The sequence below is a fragment of the Eucyclogobius newberryi genome, unplaced genomic scaffold (genome assembly GCF_026437365.1).
Source record: "Eucyclogobius newberryi isolate DKJ021-1_F unplaced genomic scaffold, fEucNew1.0.hap1 SCAF_9, whole genome shotgun sequence".
Lineage (NCBI taxonomy): Eukaryota > Metazoa > Chordata > Actinopteri > Gobiiformes > Gobiidae > Eucyclogobius > Eucyclogobius newberryi.
Window position 1 is genome coordinate 18,310,726 of NW_027316532.1, and position 18,168 is coordinate 18,328,893.

At 44.9% G+C, this 18,168-nt stretch overlaps 3 protein-coding genes across 3 annotated transcripts in view; 2 read left to right on the forward strand and 1 right to left on the reverse strand.

Moving 5' to 3' along the window:
* Positions 1-2,075: 2,075 nt before the first annotated feature.
* LOC140353461 (uncharacterized) lies at positions 2,076-5,366 on the forward strand. The gene is made up of 8 exons (XM_072438035.1): positions 2,076-2,183; positions 3,043-3,216; positions 3,405-3,437; positions 3,524-3,645; positions 3,837-3,996; positions 4,582-4,707; positions 5,178-5,212; positions 5,292-5,366. Exons 1-8 carry the CDS (start codon positions 2,076-2,078, stop codon positions 5,356-5,358), a joined length of 825 nt encoding a protein of 274 aa, XP_072294136.1. The 3' UTR covers positions 5,359-5,366.
* Positions 5,367-5,620: 254 nt separating this feature from the next.
* LOC140353462 (G2/M phase-specific E3 ubiquitin-protein ligase-like) lies at positions 5,621-12,735 on the forward strand. Its single transcript, XM_072438036.1, has 8 exons — positions 5,621-5,635; positions 6,938-7,146; positions 8,176-8,356; positions 8,812-8,895; positions 9,818-9,963; positions 10,763-10,998; positions 11,967-12,076; positions 12,470-12,735. The coding sequence occupies exons 1-6, from the start codon at positions 5,621-5,623 to the stop codon at positions 10,920-10,922; spliced, it is 795 nt and encodes a 264-aa protein (XP_072294137.1). The 3' UTR covers positions 10,923-10,998; positions 11,967-12,076; positions 12,470-12,735.
* A 2,623-nt stretch (positions 12,736-15,358) lies between these two features.
* Positions 15,359-18,168, reverse strand: part of LOC140353463 (uncharacterized) — a 43,144-nt gene continuing 40,334 nt past the window's right edge. The window contains 4 exon segments of the mRNA XM_072438038.1: positions 15,359-15,851; positions 16,907-16,985; positions 17,257-17,678; positions 17,845-17,848. Of these exon segments, the coding sequence (XP_072294139.1) occupies positions 15,359-15,851; positions 16,907-16,985; positions 17,257-17,678; positions 17,845-17,848 (998 nt within the window).

Genomic DNA, 18,168 nt, shown 5'->3' on the forward strand with positions numbered 1-18,168 from the left:
CCTGAACACACCTGCACACAGAGGCCCCTGAACACACCTGCACACAGAGGCCCCTGAACACACCCGCTGCACATAAAGGCCCCTGAACATACTTGCTGCACACAGAGGCCCCTGAACACACACACACACACACCCACACAAACAAAGTGGTTCGAATTGTACATACCGTATTTTCTGGAGTATAAGTCGCACCAGCCAAAAAATGTATAATGGAGAAGAAAAAAAACATAGAGTATGAAATGCGGTTCCAAGTGTGAAAATAACAAATAATATCACATATAAGTCGCTCCAGAGTATAAGTATACAAGTATAAATATAAGTATAAGTCAAACTATGAAAAAAGGTGCCACTTCTAGTCTGGAAAATACGGTAGATCTTGTTTATCTTTTCAACTTTTGTTGATGATCAAATGAACGATTGGACGTGAGATTGTATTTATTCGTGTTCGCGCCAGCCGTGTGTAAAAGTCTCACTTTTACAATTAAACAACAACAGATTTAATGTTTAAAGTGTGAAGTTTTTCAGGTTTTTCGGCTCGACATGTCGCTTTGTTGTGTAACTTAAGAGCTTGCGCGTGCTTCACATACTTTCACTCGATCCAAAACATAAAAGAGAATCTCCAGTTGCAGTTAACGTGTCATCAAGTTGTAAAACCTTCTCGATCATGCCAAGTTTTTAGTTTAGCTGCCAATTCCAGTAACATGACGCTACTATGTGCCGTATATGACGAGTTTAGCATTCCTCTGTCCATTTTAATCTCTATAATTGAATAACGTTACGCCTTGCAGTTAATCCCAAAGTATCCACCCACACGCAGAGGTTCAGCCTACGACTTCCACATATCCAACAACAACATGAATAAAACCTATAGATTAGAGCTTCCACGTACGTAAATGTGTCGGTGTAATCTGTTACTGGCATCGCCGCTCGCTTCCTGAAAGGCGGCGTGTTTAGGGTTGTCACGGTGACCGAAGAATCGTGAAATCGAGTTGTCAAAAGTCTTGCAGTAATATTGTGGAGCATATATCACGTTAGAAGCATAAACTACTACCGTGTTTTCCGGAGTATATGTCGCACCAGCCAAAAAATGCATAATAGAAAAAAAACATAAGTCGCACTGGAGAATGAAATGCAGTTGTAAGTGTGAAAATAACAAATAATATCACATATTAGTCGCCAAAATGATGAAAAAAGGTGCAACTTATAGTCAAAAAAATACAGTTAATGACTTTTGTGTATTTTGATCCTTGACTTAAAGGGCGCCCTACAGGCCGGACGAATCATTGAACTAAAATGAAGTTATGATAAATACATTTTGAATTTTTATCAAACTTGTAAAAATGTAATCACAGAAAAGCTAATTTTTAAAGTTCATAATTTCACTTCCTGTTTGTAATTGATGACATCACAGTAGAAAATTACCCAACAAACCAGCCAAAACACATCTAATGTCACATGTTTTTGTTTTTTTTGAAAAATAAAAATAAAGAGCAACTTTATTTTGTTGAATGAATCTTTAGAGTCAAAAGAGTTTTTTCTTTGTGTAAATTCTACTTAAACTGGAATGAGAAAAATTTCAACGTTTTCTCCACAAATACCTGCTCGATCGGTATAAAACTATAATTTATATGTACAACAGGTATAAATACACCAAATAAAGTCAAAATTAGAACATTGCAAAAACGTCATTGGCACTTTCTTTAACTGCGTCCCACATTCACTTGATCATGTTTGTCGTCGGGGAAACCAGAGTAAACCTACAGAAAGAACATGCAAACTCCGCACAGAGGCCCTACAACACCAGGAACATGTTGCGCTTCTGACTGACCACTGCCAGATGATCTAATCACCTTTAGCACGCACAGGTCAGCGCTTTGCAGGGCCGTGGAACCAATCACGAGCCACCACTGTCCTTCCAGCCAATCAGGTGCTTCACTCAGTCCAAATCAGACTTCAGACAGTAATGGAGGCCAGCTTGGGGCTTTGAAGGATCCCCACATGTCAGTGATGTTTGGGTGTAGTTTAGTGACTGTTTCATGAGTAACTCTGCAGTTTTGGCTTTTGGCAGGTGAAAAATGAAGTCTGATTTGGAGGAGTTTGTCCAGGAGAACATTGAGATGGAGTTGTTTTCTTCTGAGGAGCTGTGTGTGCTGAGCAAAGGTCACGAGGAGCAGAAGAAGCAGGTTTGCAGCCAGTTCAGGACAAATTAATACTCACTTATGGAGTAGTTTTTTTTTCCCACCGCAGGTTGTAAAATAATTAAAAATAAATTATTAAAAGGCCTTCACTGCTTTTGGCTCGTCGTCGTATTTGACCGTGTGACTGGAGGAAAGACTGTTTCCTGTTCACACTGTCAGTGAGTCTACAAGTGACAAACACTTTATATTGACAATATCACATGATTTGATGGTCCAAAAAAGGTTGAAAAGGTCAGATTTTGTGCTTTACTCAACATTTTACCTTTCCTATGTCACCTTTGAATACTTTTAAAAGGTACTTTGATGTCTTGGTCTAGACTAAAGTAAGATGCACATGTTTTACAGATCAGCATTGCCTTCTAAAGGCTTCTGGTCAAATGTAAAACTTGTGTTTAGAACCTTTTTGTCATCGTGGTTGTGAAATAGCCTTTTCCGTAAGATCAAAATCCAGTTTGACTTTTTTACATTGTTCCATTATGTTTAATAGGACCTGGAAATGCCACCACACATTCCACCCATTGTATTTTTTTTATTATAACTTTTATTTATACGCTCTTGCTAAGCTGTCATTAGCAAGAGCGCCCTGTTACCATGACTACAAACAAAGAGATAAATACTGAAACAATGAAACGATCAATAAAACGATTGCATATAATACATAAAAACACTTTTACACATACATTATATACAGGGTGGGTCATTTCTAAACAGTGCTTTAAATTAATAAAATAGCACAAAATAGTTAACTTAAAAAAGTGTTTTTATTCCACAGACGAGAGCAAAACCACTGAAAGTCTTTTTTCGTCCAAATTCTGTGTTGTTGTTCAATTGTTGTTGTGCGCAGAGACACGTGGAGCACCCGCTGGCCCCGGACGCTGAAGAGGAACCCGAGCGGTGGAGCCACACACTGGGCAGAAGGCTGAGCAGACGAGCAAGCCAGGGGGACCAGGAGAACCAGGGGAGCCAGGGGGACCAGGAGGCTTCAGAGGCGATGGAGGGCTTGCTCATCGAGATGGAGGTGAGCACGGGGGAAATGTTCGAGGGTTTAAAGTTGTGATGAAGACCAGCTTTAGAACCGTGTCAGTCCTGGTTCCATTGTGGCTCTTATTTAGACTCATTTCAGTTTCTTAGTTACTATAAACTTACTCTATTGATACATAAGAATAACTATACTTGAACTCACTCTTTTTGTTGTTTCCTCTGTAGGTTCTCCGTTCTCTTGAGAAGTCCAAAGAGAAGGTGCGTTTGGATGTTAGCGTCGATGCTAATAACCTGTATGTTGTGATTGCCGTTCCTCGTAGAGATGTGACTCTTTGTGTTTGCAGAGCGCCTCTGAGCACAAACGCAGAGCTCTGAGGTGGAAGAAGCTGCCTCGGAAGGAGAGTCGATTTGTGGTCAAAGACGTGCTGTTCCTGCCCAGAGAACAGTACTTGGCTCAGATCGAGAGGTTAGACGCAGGAAACTAGAGTATTTGACAGTGGTATAATGTATTTTCTCCTGCATGTTTTTAAACTCCATGACATAGACTCATTCGAGAGATCACCTGCTGCTAAATTCTAGTGAACTTTGAACATCCACTGGAAGCAGAACCTTCGACGTACGCCTAAAACGAGTCCCGTGACCTTCATCTCTTTTCAGCCATGTTTTTTCCCAAAGACGGGACATGTCCCCCGTCACGGCTCGTATGACGGTGGACCACAGCTGGACCGCCGTCGAGATGGACAGCAGACTGCGGCTGGTGCTCAGGAGAGAGTTTGGCAAAGCTGCTGCCAGAAGCATCAGCTTCACGTACCTGCAGGTGGGGAGGGTCTGAGGGCAGGTGGGGAGGGTCTGAGGGCAGGTGGGGAGGGTCTGAGGGCAGGTGGGGGGGTCTGAGAGCAGGTGGGTGTGTCTGAGAGCAGGTGGGGAGGGTCTGAGGGCAGGTGGGGAGGGTCTGAGGGCAGGTGGGGGGGGTCTGAGAGCAGGTGGGGGGGGGTCTGAGAGCAGGTGGGTGTGTCTGAGAGCAGGTGGGGAGGGTCTGAGGGCAGGTGGGGAGGGTCTGAGGGCAGGTGGGGGGGTCTGAGAGCAGGTGGGGGGGGTCTGAGGGCAGGTGGGGGGGTCTGAGAGCAGGTGGGGGGGGTCTGAGAGCAGGTGGGGGGGGTCATAGTATGTTATGTATGAGTTTGAGACGGGCGTGTGTAAAAACCAGAGCGGTTCCATCGGTTCTTCAGACCTCAAAGCGATCTGGTCCAGAGAGAAATGCTGGATTGTGAATTGTCAGAGGTATCGTTTAATATCGGGTATTGGCAGAATTGGAAGGCCAAAACTACCGATACGATACTGCACAGGCGTCTCTTCATCTGCACACAAGTCGCTTCAGCTGCATGTCCTGCTGTGTCTTCAGTGCGTGCAGAGCTCCAGATCGCTGTTCGTCCCCGCGGCCTCAGCGGAGGGCTGGAGCGGGGCCCAAGTGCTCCGCATCTCTGCCCTGGGGCCTCTTCACGTGCTCATTCACCTGGACAGCTCACAGGTAATGCTCTAACGCTCCTGCCCGTCCGCACGCTCCTGCCGACTCTCCTCACATGATGGACGCGACCGAGGAAGTAAAACGCACCTCGACCTTTTTTTAGGTACTTTTACTGTGCTGCGTAACGTAAAGTACTACCACTGCTGAAACATGAGGAAAACACTGAAAAGTTGTAAATTGTAAAAAGGCGACTTAACCTAATATTGGACCGTCAAGTTCTCCTGGAAATGCCTGATCAGAGTTGGAGAAGCCCAAATAAAGTCGACCGTGTCCAGTTGGGGGCGCTGTACGGACACTGAATACTTAAACTCATCTGAACTGTGTGGAGAACTATAATAATGTGCGTTTTTTCCCTTGCTAAATGTTTGTTATGGCCATTTTAATCACTTTTGAAGCTGATGGACAGAATATTTTTACTTTTACCATTAAAACGCAGCTCTTACTGTCTTAACCAATCATGTGTGTCCCCTAAGATCTCCTGTGAGCAGACTTTATCTCAGACCAACAGGTGAGAGAAGGACTCACTGAACATCTGAGAGAAGTTATAGAATAGAATTGGATTAAATGTGGTGTTTTTATGTTTTTAGGGAAGAGCTTTGCCCGGAAACCAACACAACCCGTGATGAGAGCGACAGGCGGTCAGAGACGGTATGACCTGTGTGGAGGTGTAATCCAAGCGGAGGTTCTGACACAGTTCACGTTCGAACGATCCGTCGTAGAAAAGGTTTCATCCGGACACTGCCCTCTGAGTGTTATTTTCAATCTGATGGGAATGGTTTGAGCAGCAGGTGTTGTTCTCTCCTGAGCTCTGAAAGGGGAGGAGTTATGAGGCTGTTGTAGACTGAGGGGAGGTTGTATCCCATGATGCACTCTGGTGTCCAGACGACTGCCCATGAAACTGTGACTCAGACAAACGATGAAAGAGATCAAAGTCAGACTTGAGGAAGTGGAATCCTTTATTGTGAAATACATGTGCAGCTTCGTGACAGAGTCTTAGTCATGTGACAGTGTTACCGTAGAAACGAGCAGCGCACTACTTTAAAACTTGTAAACGGCATGTTTTTAATAACTCCTCATAATCTTACAGCAGCTACAATAAGATAAAAAAAGATACAAAATCCTCTTGGACTATTTTTTTTTATTACTATTTATTATTATTTGCTTAACAAAATGATCCTTAAAGCTATTTGGAAAAGTTATCTAATAAATGTACATTTTGGTAAATGCTAATATCGTAAAAAAGGTCACACAAAAATGCACTGATGAAACATTCCTCAATTTGAATGCAAATGTTTTTAGAATCTGAATTATAGTAATTTGGTTTCTCCAAATGGAAGAAGTAAAGTGTGATAATGTATTTATAATAAAAACAACAGTGGTCCTAAAATGGACCCTTGAGGTGCACCATACTGTTCATCAGGCCTGGCCAGTCAACACGCTTTTCAAAATACAAAGACGCGAAGTCTGAGACAGTGATTGACATGAGTCAGTGACATCAGCAAATCAACAAAACACATATTTAATTTGTGAAAACAAAATGACAGAAAACATTCCAGACTTCTGAGTCAAGCGTTTTAAGTGTTCTAAATGACCGATGACTAAAGGTCTTATTAGTCTCCAGTGAGTCACTGAAATCCAGACTGGTGTCCAGACTGGGTCAGCACTAGATCATACACTCATAATTCACGGAAGTGACGGATTCTGTTCAGGCAATAATTTTCTCTCTCAAAAGCTTTTTTTCATTGCATTACAGTCTGTTCCACTTCACACGTAGTGCTTTTTGTTTTTGACCAAAAAAAAAAATAGGGTTAACCCCTAACCCTAAGTTTTTGTAGTAGTTGGGAGATGAGGGGGGGGGAAATTTAACAAACTAGACTGCAATTTATAAGTTAAAAAATGTAAACACAAAAAAAATTAAGGGTCGGAGCGAGAGTCGAACCGAAAATCTACAGCACGTCATGGTTTAAACCGCTGGGCCAATGAATCTGGACATTTCCTGCTGCAAGACAGAAAATGTACCTTGCATGTGACCTGCCCACCACGAGGGCGCCATATTGGATTCTGTAACTTTCAAATTCGCCACTTCCGGGTCCGAATTCGTCACTTCCATGAGTTATGAGTGTATGATCTAGTGCTGACCGTCCAGACTGACCACCTGGATTTAGATTACGGAGGCGGTTTGTCTCCTAGGTGACAGGGATAAAGTCACTCTAGTGTATATGTTATTTCTCAGCTGGTGGATGAGCTGCAGCGCGTGCTCACTCCTTTCACACATGAAACCCCCGGTGTGGAGCGCCCCCTGCAGGTGAGGAGGAGCGCAGTGCTGCCTTTGGCCCTGAAGGCAGTGAGGAGGTCCAGCTTCTGCTTCAGGGACATCCCCATCGTCTCTTTCAGTGGAGAGGAGACTGAGGGCCACCAGGGGCCTCTGCGGGAGTTCTTCAGGTAAACTACCTGGAACCACTGGATCCTGCCTAAATCCTGTCTGTGAAACTCGACTCTGTAACAATATAGTACAACATAAAACAGTTTCAATGCAGAACTTTGGCTCAGAATGTTACAAATTAAGGTCAGTAAATCACCTAAATTTGAAAGAAATGATTAAACTTATAACATTAGGGTTTGAGGATTGAGTCACTGACACAATCGCGTGTTTGAAGCTGAAAACATGGCACCATTTTGAGAGATGATCATTTAAATTTTTTATTTATAACTGCAGAGAAGATGCTGAACTTTGTGCCAGTTTTTATGTCACGTAGATGTGTGATTACAGAAATATTAACGGTAAAACAGATCAGTGTCTGCGTTCTGACCCTGACCTTCGTCCTGAGCACGTTTGAACAGAACAATGAGGTTTAGAGCGTATGGGAGGGCTGCGTGGGTTGGAAAAGAGATCCAAGTCACGTTTAAAAATATTCAGGAAACTGACGAAAAGCGTGAAACGATCTATGAACTGACAAAAGAACAAAACAATGACATGTACAATATTTCAGAACATGTTTGTACAGAGCATTTACCAAGAATAAGAAGGGATATTTGGAGGGTTTTTTTGGAGAATATTTAAGTACTTCAACAATTGCATCCATTAAAATTGCAGTTTTGATTGTGATTCATCTTGCTGCTCTATGTACCGTATTTTCCACAGTATAAAGCGCACTGGATTATAATGCGCACTGTCAATGAATGGTCTAGTTTCGATCATGTTTCATATATAAGGCGCATCGGACTATAAGGCGCCTCAATCGAAGCTAAACGTGTACCACACACTATCGCTTCGAGGTCAGTCAGCACAACCAGATTTAATCCATATATAAAGTGCACTGGATTATAAGGCGTAGTTTTTTGAGCAAATTAAAGGCTTTTAAGTGCGCCTTATAGTGCGGACAATACGGTAGTTTATAGATTTTCTCTTTGCACCTTCATTAGCGGCAGTAGTTCTTGGATTAAACACGTCAGACTTTCTCGTTTGTCCAGGTTGACGTTGGACGATCTCCAGGAGACGTCGCTGTTCGAGGGCCGGCCCGGTCGCCTCCTCTTGACCTCCGACCTCTCGGCTCTGGAGGACTGGGGCTACTACGAAGCGGGCGTTCTGATTGGCTGGTCCCTAGCCCACGGCGGGGCGGGGCCACGCTGCCTGCACCCTGCTCTCTTCCAGGTTAGTGACGTGAGAAAAGACTAGACCGTTTAGAGGACTGTTTGTGTTAAATTATACAATGTTTAAGGACATTTATATTGAAAGCCACGTTTTAGTGCAGATCTTAGTGAGCGTGATGGAGTGTAAACATGGAGCCTGTCCATGTGGTGATTTAAAAACAGTCAATGCCACTTTATACTGGATTCTAAATTTGACAGAAGCCAATGCAAGGCCAGTACTGGAGTGATGTGTTCGTATTTCCTTGTCCTGGTAAGCAGTCTAACGGGTGCGTTTTGTACTAGTTTAATCTAAAGAGATAATTCATTCACTTCCTTATGTTTGAGTGTTTGTTGTATCTGATGCAGGCCGTCACGTAAACTGTGACTTTACTATTCTAGTGTCAACCAGCAGAAAAAGCTCTCTTTTATGAGGATGAAGTGTTTGAAATGGAGGTAACGCCTCTTGGTTGTTTGCAGCTGATGTGTGGCCACAGCTCTGCTCTGGACGACTTCAGCTGGAGAGACGTGGAAGACTTTGAAATACAGAGTCATCTCCAACAGGTTTGTCCCACATGAAGTGTGCAGGGGCCCCAACCAGGGCCCCAACCAGGGCCCAGTCATGACTAATCAAGCACTAGAATAACTTTTTACTCAAAGTGTTATGAGATTGTGCTTTTTATTTATTCATTTATTTCAAATAAGGTGGTGTACCCGTCTTAATGTGAACAGAACTAGTTCATTGAAAGTCATGCATTCTCTTCATGCTGAAGATGACTCGCTGCGATGAGTTTAAAGGCATTTTTCTCAATCCTCCAGGGCGTGCCATTACGGTAAAGCTAACAAACATTAGCATGCTAACATGCTTCCTGCTTCACCGTATAAAACATTCCATACGCTTCACCTGAGAAGGTTCTTTTACCATACATGCGTGCTGTGAAAAAACTAATTTTAATTTATAACAAAACAAATACCCACCGTCTCGTGGACTTCCACATTAATGGTGGTGGACGCAGCTCTAAGTGGACGTGTGCTTTATCTCAGTAATACTCAGAAATGTCCCCATCCTGTCCTCCATTCTGTCTGAAATGTCCCTATTGTGTGGACAAATAAAGGCTGTCTTATCTTAATACGGGCTGTCAAATGATAGAAATATGAAGGTTTACCGTATTTTTCGGACTATAAGACTAAGAGAAGAAAACGACATATATAAGTTGCACTGGAGTATGAAATGCTGTTGCATGTGTGAAAATAACAAATAATATCACATAAGTCGCCCCGGACTATAGATATAAGTAAATATGTATAAATATAAGTAGAAGTCGCACCCCGGCCTGAACTATGAAAAACGTCCACACTTATAGTCCGGAAAATACGGTAATTGTGATACGACCCCTGTGCTAAATATTCTCTGGTCATATTGTGGTCACACTTTTGCCCACCTCACAATCCGATGGCTTCCGATCGTGTTCTTTGTCTCCCACAGTTACAGACGTGTTCAGACGCTCGGCTGCTCAGTCCCGGCGTGTGCGAGTGGGCGTCTCGCTGTGGCGTGTCTGAACTCTCTTCTGCAGCCGCTGAGGAAATCCCACAGATTTACAGACGAGTCGTCAAGCACCACATCCACGACAGGTCGGAACGGGACAAAAGAATGCGTTTTGAAGTTTGTCTCGCAACATGGAATTCTATGGAGAAAGGAGTCGGAAATGTCATTTCATGGACAAAGTTTGGCCCGTTGGTCGGTTCGTGGTCAAAAGCACTGAGCATAACTGAGCTGGACTATATTTTTTGGGGGGTCAATAGTTCAGTTTAGTCTGTATTTATTCATACAAATGAATGAATCTTGCAAGAGAAAAGATGATCTGCACCAGAATTAGCTACTGCCACTTTCCATCTTCTGTCCCGGGGCAGGTGACTTATTACAAAGCGTTACAGCTCGTTTGTATCTGAGCTGCAACGGGGCGAAATTTAACCTCTATTAACCCTTTATGATGCTAACGGGATGCTAACGGGATGCCAACAGGATGCTAACGGGGTTTAATGGGATGCAAACGGGATGCTAATTGGATTTAATGGGGTGCTAATGGGATTTAATGGGATGCTAACATGGTGCTAACGGGATGCTAACTGGATTTAATGGGGTGCTAACGGCATGCTAACGGGATGCTAACGGGGTTTAATGGGATGCTAACGGGGTGCTAACTGGATTTAATGGCATAATCCTGTGTAAACGTCAGTGTTTCAATGACATAAAATAGTTTCAATAGTATTTTTTTATTGCAAAATTTTCTGTAGCTTTACATCATATATTTAGCACTTCATAATGTGTTATTGTGACAGGTTCTGATGACTTCTATTGCTGCGGTGCCTACAATGTTAGTTTCTAAAGCTTTTAAACGAAAAGGACTATGAAAAGCGGTGTTCTCCTCAGGGTGTCCGGGACGATCGACCAGTTCACCCAGGGCCTGAACAGCTGCGATGGGCTGTGGGACGTGATCAGCGCCCACATGGAGGCCTTCGCTCCGGTCATGACTTCAGTTGGCTCCGGGCCCCTGGCGCTGCCGAGCTTCAGAGCGCTCTTCACCGTCTGATTCAGCTCAGACCGTGAGGAGCTGAAGGAGGAGGAGACGGTGGCGCACTGGGACACCGCCCTGGGCCTGATCAGCGGTGAGTCTCCAGCCCATCATCGACTAAACTGAGAGAGGACAGTTTTGTCACAAAAGTTAGTGTCAAGATATTTCTAATTAAGAAGCAGTTATTTTGTCTCCCTTTCATTTTCACCGTACCAGTAAAATGTTGATTTACAAAGGTTCAAGTTGTGCATACTCACTCACTCACTCACTCATCCTGCGTACTTCACATCTTCCTGACCCCTGCCATCTTTTCCGCTTCCTCTCAGGTTATTCCCATCAGTTTTAGGTCCTTCAAAGAGGTTATTTTCCAGGTTTCTGGCAGTCCAACTCTCCTGCGCTGTCCTTTTAAATTAAAATGTCTTTAAATTAAAATGTCTTTAGAGAAATTCTTTACAATTCTAAACTATTTAGACACAATTACAAATAAACATGTAAATTCCGCTGGACGCAGCCTCATAGCAGGTGTCTGGGGAACACACGCTGGTCAGATGGTCAGTCGGCACTAAGGCCACTGCAAAGTCCAGGATGACCCACTTTTCAAGAGCCAGTTTTAACACTAAAAGCTTTTGTTGAGTTTTGTCTGGGACAATTAGTTTAACGAGAGTTAAATCTAGGGCGGGGCAGACGAGACTGGGTCCGTCGTTTAAAGATACAAAAGCTCCACCCATAAGGTGGAGGCGTCGACCAGAGAGTTGCGGTAAAAGATACATACGCCCAGCACAGATGTGTGCAGAGGCAGATAGCATGCTGACGTCTAGGGATGTTATGGCAACGTCAAATAAATATTGTAAAGAGTGTGGGCCAAGAGATCTGGTTTTCCTTCTGGATCACTGAGCAGTCTAGTTGCTAGGTTTCTGCTCCATAGAGTAGAACGGAGAGGATTGGCTCATTCAGGTTGAGTTGAGCGGCACCAGCTTTGATGACTTAATGATCTGTCCTTCCTCTTGTGCGTGTAAACCTTGCCATGGTTCCCATTCTAACACATTTATTACACGTCTGTAGACGGTGGAGCTGCTCTGTCCTTCGAAGACCTCCTCATCTTCATCTCAGGAGTGGACCAGATACCTCCTCTGGGCTTCTCCAGCCCCATCACCCTGCGCTTCTACTCACAGGTCCGTCTCCATGTCATGCGGGCGCTGTTTCATCGGCTCAAATCGTTGGACCGTAGTCTCTGATAAAAGTCACAAATGGTGATGGACGATATTTTTCTTTCAATCTGATGCCAAATGGAAAACAAAGGCTAGTCTTGCTATATCAATCTTAAAATATATTTCAATTCATACTATATTCATGTGATTTTAGAGAACTTACTGTCAATATTTTCTATTAATTGTCAGTTTTGAGGCAGACCTGTACCAGTCGGTTCTGTGATTGGTCCAAAGCTGTAAACCTCTGCTATGGTTGGGTCAAGTCAGGTCTCATTTCTTAAGACCCTGAAATTGAGCAAAAGCATCAGGGGTCCATCAAGATCATGATTTCTAACTGACGTTTGGCTTTATTTGTAGGATTCGGTTTCATCCACCACGCGCCTGCCTTTTGCCTCCACTTGCAGTCTGGAGTTATTCTTGCCCAGGCGGGTAGATGGCGCTGTGGAGCTGTTGGCGCTGCTGACCACAGCTGTGCGCGGGTCAGTTGGATTCGCAAGTTTGAGACCTGAAGAAGTGCGCTGCATAAAGACCACTGAGCAGATCAATACGGCTGCACAGGACATCGGCTCTGGTTGAGGGCTCAATTTTTGTGTCCTTGGGCAAGACACATCATCCGCCTTGACGCCTCTATTGCTGCATTTACTGCCATTTTATTATTTATTACAGACTCTCACTCTTTTTTAAATGAGGCCGCAGATGATGACTACTACTTACAAAGAGTAGTTTTAATTCTGGTGCAGTTGAGCTGTATTTTGTGTTTCAAACTGAAAAATTACAATAATGATTATAATACATTTGTTTTTATTCCGTTGCAATAAACCATTTTATTCTGATTTTAAAATGTGTGCGTCTTTACCTTGCACATGTTTCTTCTTGTGTCACGATTTGCATGAGCTTTCACTGTCCATATAGTTCAGCCTGAAACCTTCGGTCACTACAATGCTTTTGTTGAATCCACTTCATCCACAGACTTAAAAAAAAAATCATAAGATATATAAGTTGTTTTTTTCAGAGATTTTTAGTATTGATATTTTCCCAGGAGTATCGATACTTTTCAATATACTACTGCATCTGAAGTACAGCCCTCTCTTCTCCACCTTTTCTCGTCCGGTCTGTGGCACAATGTCTCATGAATATGTTAATTAGGTCATTTGCATGGCCATATATGGTATATTAGGGCGGACTGCATAATGTGCTGCGCAGGTTTTTATAAATCGTCTTCTCTTTTGCAGTCGAAATGTTGCACTCTTTCAAGTACAATTTGTGCCACTCTTTTATAAGTGAGGCCTCAGATGATTACTTACAAAGAGTAGTTTAAACATCTGCCATTGTGTTTCCTAACCTTACCTTTCGTTTGCTTGATCTGCTTTTCCATAATTGACCAATGATTTTATTGTCATTGGTCAATTATGGACTTTATAACAATTCCTGGGAGTCAACTTCTGTTGTGAAATAATTTACTGAATTGGATTGTACCAGGTATGTGACCATAAGGCAGCATTATCATAAACAGATACTGAATGACATAGATGTGAATAATTTACAAACATGGTTTACTTTAGGGCTGAAGCTATCCATTATTTTAGTATTCGAGTAATCTATCGATTTTCTTCAGTGAATCGAGCAATCGCTGAATTTTTTGTACATTACGTAAACCATTTAAAAACATATGAAATCAACTTTCGATAAACTTTATAGTTCATAGTAATAAACAAATGACAAATAAGGGGTTTCTGCTAAAAATAACACATTTTATTCTTAATTTCGCATAAGTTTGTCACCAAAACAGTAACATTTCACTTAATTCCAAACTATTTTGTTTGTATATAAAGAATATATATATAAGACTAATTAACTTGTGCTGTTCTCTTTAGCCTCTATGTGCTGTTCGCTTTAGCCTCCGTGTGCTGTTCGCTTTAGCCTCCGTGTGCTGTTCGCTTAGCCTCCGTGTGCTGTTCGCTTTAGCCTCTGTGTGCTGTTCACTTTAGCCTCTGTGTGCTGTTCACTTTAGCCTGTGTGCTGTTCGCTTTAGACTCTGTGTGCTGTTCGCTTTAGCCTCTGTGTGCTGTTCGCTTTAGCCTGTGTGCTGTTCGCTTTAGCCTGTGTGCTGTTCGCTTTAGCCTGTGTGCTGTTCGCTTTAGCCTGTGTGCTGTTCGCATAAGCCTGTGTGCTGTTCGCTTTAGCCTCCGTGTGCTGTTCGCTTAAGCCTGTGTGCTGTTCGCTTTAGCCTCCGTGTGCTGTTCGCTTAAGCCTGTGTGCTGTTCGCTTTAGCCTCTGTGTGCTGTTCGCTTTAGCCTCTGTGTGCTGTTCGCTTTAGCCTCTGTGTGCTGTTCGCTTTAGCCTCTGTGTACTGTTCGCTTTAGCCTCTGTGTGCTGTTCGCTTTAGCCTCTGTGTGCTGTTCGCTTTAGCCTGTGTGCTGTTCGCTTTAGCCTCTGTGTGCTGTTCTCTTTAGCCTATGTGTGCTGTTCGCTTTAGCCTCTGTGTGCTGTTCGCTTTAGCCTCTGTGTGCTGTTCGCTTAAGCCTGTGTGCTGTTCGCTTTAGCCTCCGTGTGCTGTTCGCTTAAGCCTGTGTGCTGTTCGCTTAAGCCTGTGTGCTGTTCGCTTTAGCCTCTGTGTGCTGTTCGCTTTAGCCTGTGTGCTGTTCGCTTTAGCCTCCGCGTGCTGTTCGCTTTAGCCTCTGTGTGCTGTTCGCTTTAGCCTCTGTGTGCTGTTCGCTTTAGCCTCTGTGTGCTGTTCGCTTTAGCCTCTGTGTGCTGTTCCCTTTAGCCTCTGTATGGTCACCCCGTCACAAAACTCTTCCCAGTCGCACTTGTGAGTTTGCTCTGTTGAGCTTTAGCTGCTGCAGGTCCGACCGGAACAAGCGCCGAGTGAAACGAAAGCACAACAAGTCGCTCCATGCGCCACAGATTCACGTGTTTTTAATTTTAAAAAAATGAATAAAACAAATTTAGGTAATAAAATAATAATCAAAGCTTTTTTTAACATACATACTTGCTATAGAGATCGCAGCCATATGTAAGGTGTACATTGTAAATACATTTAAATAGAAATCCTATGTAATTATCGTTGATTGATTTTTATAACCTTGACAGTAGGCCTGATGCCTTCTTTGTAAGCCAGTTTTTCTTCCAAGTACTGAAAGAGAGAAAAAACATGATCAATTCCTGCAATGCTCATTTAAATAACATCTAAAACTTACCCTTTTGATGGATTCGGCAATTAAAGTTTCATTGATGTTTGAAGATCTAATTTGCATTTGCACATGTGCCAGTAAATTTGGTAAAGTGGTGGGCGGCGATGTGGTCATGGGCGGAGATGGTGTAGTAGTTGTTGGAGCAGCTGTTGTAGTTGTCGGAGCCGCTATCGTAGTTGTTGGAGCACCTGTCGTAGTTGTTGGAGCAGCTGTCGTAGTTGTTGGAGCCGCTGTGGTAGTAGTTGGAGCCGCTGTGGTAGTAGTTGGAGCCGCTGTGGTAGTTGTTGGAGCCGCTGTGGTAGTTGTTGGAGCCGCTGTGGTAGTAGTTGGAGCAGCTGACGTAGTTGTTGGAGCAGCTGTCGTGGTTGTTGGAGCCGCTGTGGTAGTTGTTGGAGGAGCTGTCGTAGTAGTTGGAGCCGCTGTGGTAGTAGTTGGAGCCGCTGTCGTAGTTGTTGGTGGAGCTGTCGTAGTTGTTGCAGCCGCTGTCGTAGTAGTTGGAGCCGCTGTGATAGTAGTTGGAGCCGCTGTGGTAGTTGTTGGAGCAGCTGTGGTAGTAGTTGGAGCCGTTGTCGTTGTTGTTGGAGCCGCTGTCGTAGTTGTTGGAGCCGCTGTCATAGTTGTTGGAGCCGCTGTCGTAGTTGTTGGAGCCGCTGTCGTAGTTGTTGGAGCCGCCGTCGTAGTTGTTGGAGCCGTTGTCGTAGTTGTTGGAACCGCTGTCGTAGATGTTGGAGCAGCTGTGGTAGTTGTTGGAGCCGCTGTCGTAGTTGTTGGAGCCGCTGTCGTAGTTGTTGGAGCAGCTGTCGTAGTAGTTGGAGCCGCTGTCGTAGTTGTTGGAGGAGCTGTCGTAGTAGTTGGAGCAGCTGTCGTAGTTGTTGGAGCAGCCGTCGTAGTTGTTGGAGGAGCTGTCGTAGTAGTTGGAGCCGCTGTTGTAGTAGTTGGAGCCGCTGTCGTAGGTGTTGGAGCCGCTGTGGTAGTTGTTGGAGGAGCTGTCGTAGTAGTTGGAGCAGCTGTCGTAGTTGTTGGAGCCGCTGTGGTAGTTGTTTGAGGAGCTGTCGTAGTAGTTGGAGCCGCTGTTGTAGTAGTTGGAGCAGCTGTGGTAGTTGTTGGAGCAGCTGTGGTAGTTGTTGGAGCCGCTGTCGTAGTTGTTGGAGCCGCTGTCGTAGGTGTTGGAGCCGTTGTTGTAGTTGTTGGAGCCGCTGTCGTAGTTGTTGGAGCAGCTGTGGTAGTTGTTGGAGCCGCTGTGGTAGTTGTTGGAGCAGCTGTCGTAGTTGTTGGAGCCGCTGTGGTAGTAGTTGGAGCAGCTGTCGTAGTTGTTGGGGCCGCTGTCGTAGTAGTTGGAGCCGCTGTCGTAGTAGTTGGAGCCGCTGTGGTAGTTGTTGGAGCCGCTGTCGTAGTAGTTGGAGCAGCTGTCGTAGTTGTTGGAGCCGCTGTGGTAGTTGTTTGAGGAGCTGTCGTAGTAGTTGGAGCCGCTGTTGTAGTAGTAAGAGCCGCTGTGGTAGTAGTTGGAGCAGCTGTGGTAGTAGTTGGAGCAGCTGTCGTAGTTGTTGGAGCCACTGTGGTAGTTGTTGGAGCCGCTGTCGTAGTTGTCGGAGCCGCTGGCGTAGTTGTTGGAGCCGCTGTGGTAGTTGTTTGAGGAGCTGTCGTAGTAGTTGGAGCCGCTGTTGTAGTAGTTGGAGCAGCTGTGGTAGTTGTTGGAGCAGCTGTGGTAGTTGTTGGAGCAGCTGTGGTAGTTGTTGGAGCCGCTGTCGTAGTTGTTGGAGCCGCTGTCGTAGTTGTTGGAGCAGCTGTGGTAGTTGTTGGAGCCGCTGTGGTAGTTGTTGGAGGAGCTGTCGTAGTAGTTGGAGCAGCTGTCGTAGTTGTTGGAGCCGCTGTGGTAGTTGTTTGAGGAGCTGTCGTAGTAGTTGGAGCCGCTGTTGTAGTAGTTGGAGCAGCTGTGGTAGTTGTTGGAGCAGCTGTCGTAGTTGTTGGAGCCGCTGTCGTAGGTGTTGGAGCCGTTGTTGTAGTTGTTGGAGCCGCTGTCGTAGTTGTTGGAGCCGCTGTGGTAGTTGTTGGAGGAGCTGTTGTAGTAGTTGGAGCCGCTGTGGTAGTAGTTGGAGCCGCTGTCGTCGTTGTTGGAGGAGCTGTCGTAGTAGTTGGAGCCGCTCTGGTAGTAGTTGGAGCAGCTGTCGTAGTTGTTGGAGCCGCTGTCGTAGTAGTTGGAGCCGCTGTGGTAGTTGTTGGAGCAGCTGTCGTAGTAGTTGGAGCCGCTGTCGTAGTTGTTGGAGCCGCTGTGGTAGTTGTTTGAGGAGCTGTCGTAGTAGTTGGAGCCGCTGTGGTAGTTGTTGGAGGAGCTGTCGTAGTAGTTGGAGCCGCTGTTGTAGTAGTTGGAGCAGCTGTGGTAGTTGTTGGAGCAGCTGTCGTAGTTGTTGGAGCCGCTGTCGTAGTTGTTGGAGCCGCTGTGGTAGTTGTTGGAGGAGCTGTTGTAGTAGTTGGAGCCGCTGTGGTAGTAGTTGGAGCCGCTGTCGTCGTTGTTGGAGGAGCTGTCGTAGTAGTTGGAGCCGCTCTGGTAGTAGTTGGAGCAGCTGTCGTAGTTGTTGGAGCCGCTGTCGTAGTTGTTGGAGCAGCTGTGGTAGTTGTTGGAGCCGCTGTGGTAGTTGTTGGAGGAGCTGTCGTAGTAGTTGGAGCCGCTGTTGTAGTAGTTGGAGCCGTTGTTGTAGTTGTTGGAGCCGCTGTCGTAGTTGTTGGAGCCGTTGTTGTAGTTGTTGGAGCAGCTGTGGTAGTTGTTGGAGCAGCTGTCGTAGTTGTTGGAGCCGCTGTCGTAGTAGTTGGAGCCGTTGTTGTAGTTGTTGGAGCCGCTGTCGTAGTTGTTGGAGCCGTTGTTGT

Excerpts from the sequence above, each read along its gene's own strand:
- LOC140353461 (XM_072438035.1), top strand. The coding sequence starts at position 2,076 with ATGAAGTCTGATTTGGAGGAGTTTGTCCAGGAGAACATTGAGATGGAG. Across the intron at positions 3,646-3,836 it reads TACTTGGCTCAGATCGAGAG|CCATGTTTTTTCCCAAAGAC; the intron begins GTTAGACGCAGG and ends ATCTCTTTTCAG. Across the intron at positions 4,708-5,177 it reads TTCACCTGGACAGCTCACAG|ATCTCCTGTGAGCAGACTTT; the intron begins GTAATGCTCTAA and ends GTGTCCCCTAAG.
- LOC140353462 (XM_072438036.1), top strand. Across the intron at positions 8,896-9,817 it reads TACAGAGTCATCTCCAACAG|TTACAGACGTGTTCAGACGC; the intron begins GTTTGTCCCACA and ends TGTCTCCCACAG. Across the intron at positions 9,964-10,762 it reads AAGCACCACATCCACGACAG|GGTGTCCGGGACGATCGACC; the intron begins GTCGGAACGGGA and ends TGTTCTCCTCAG.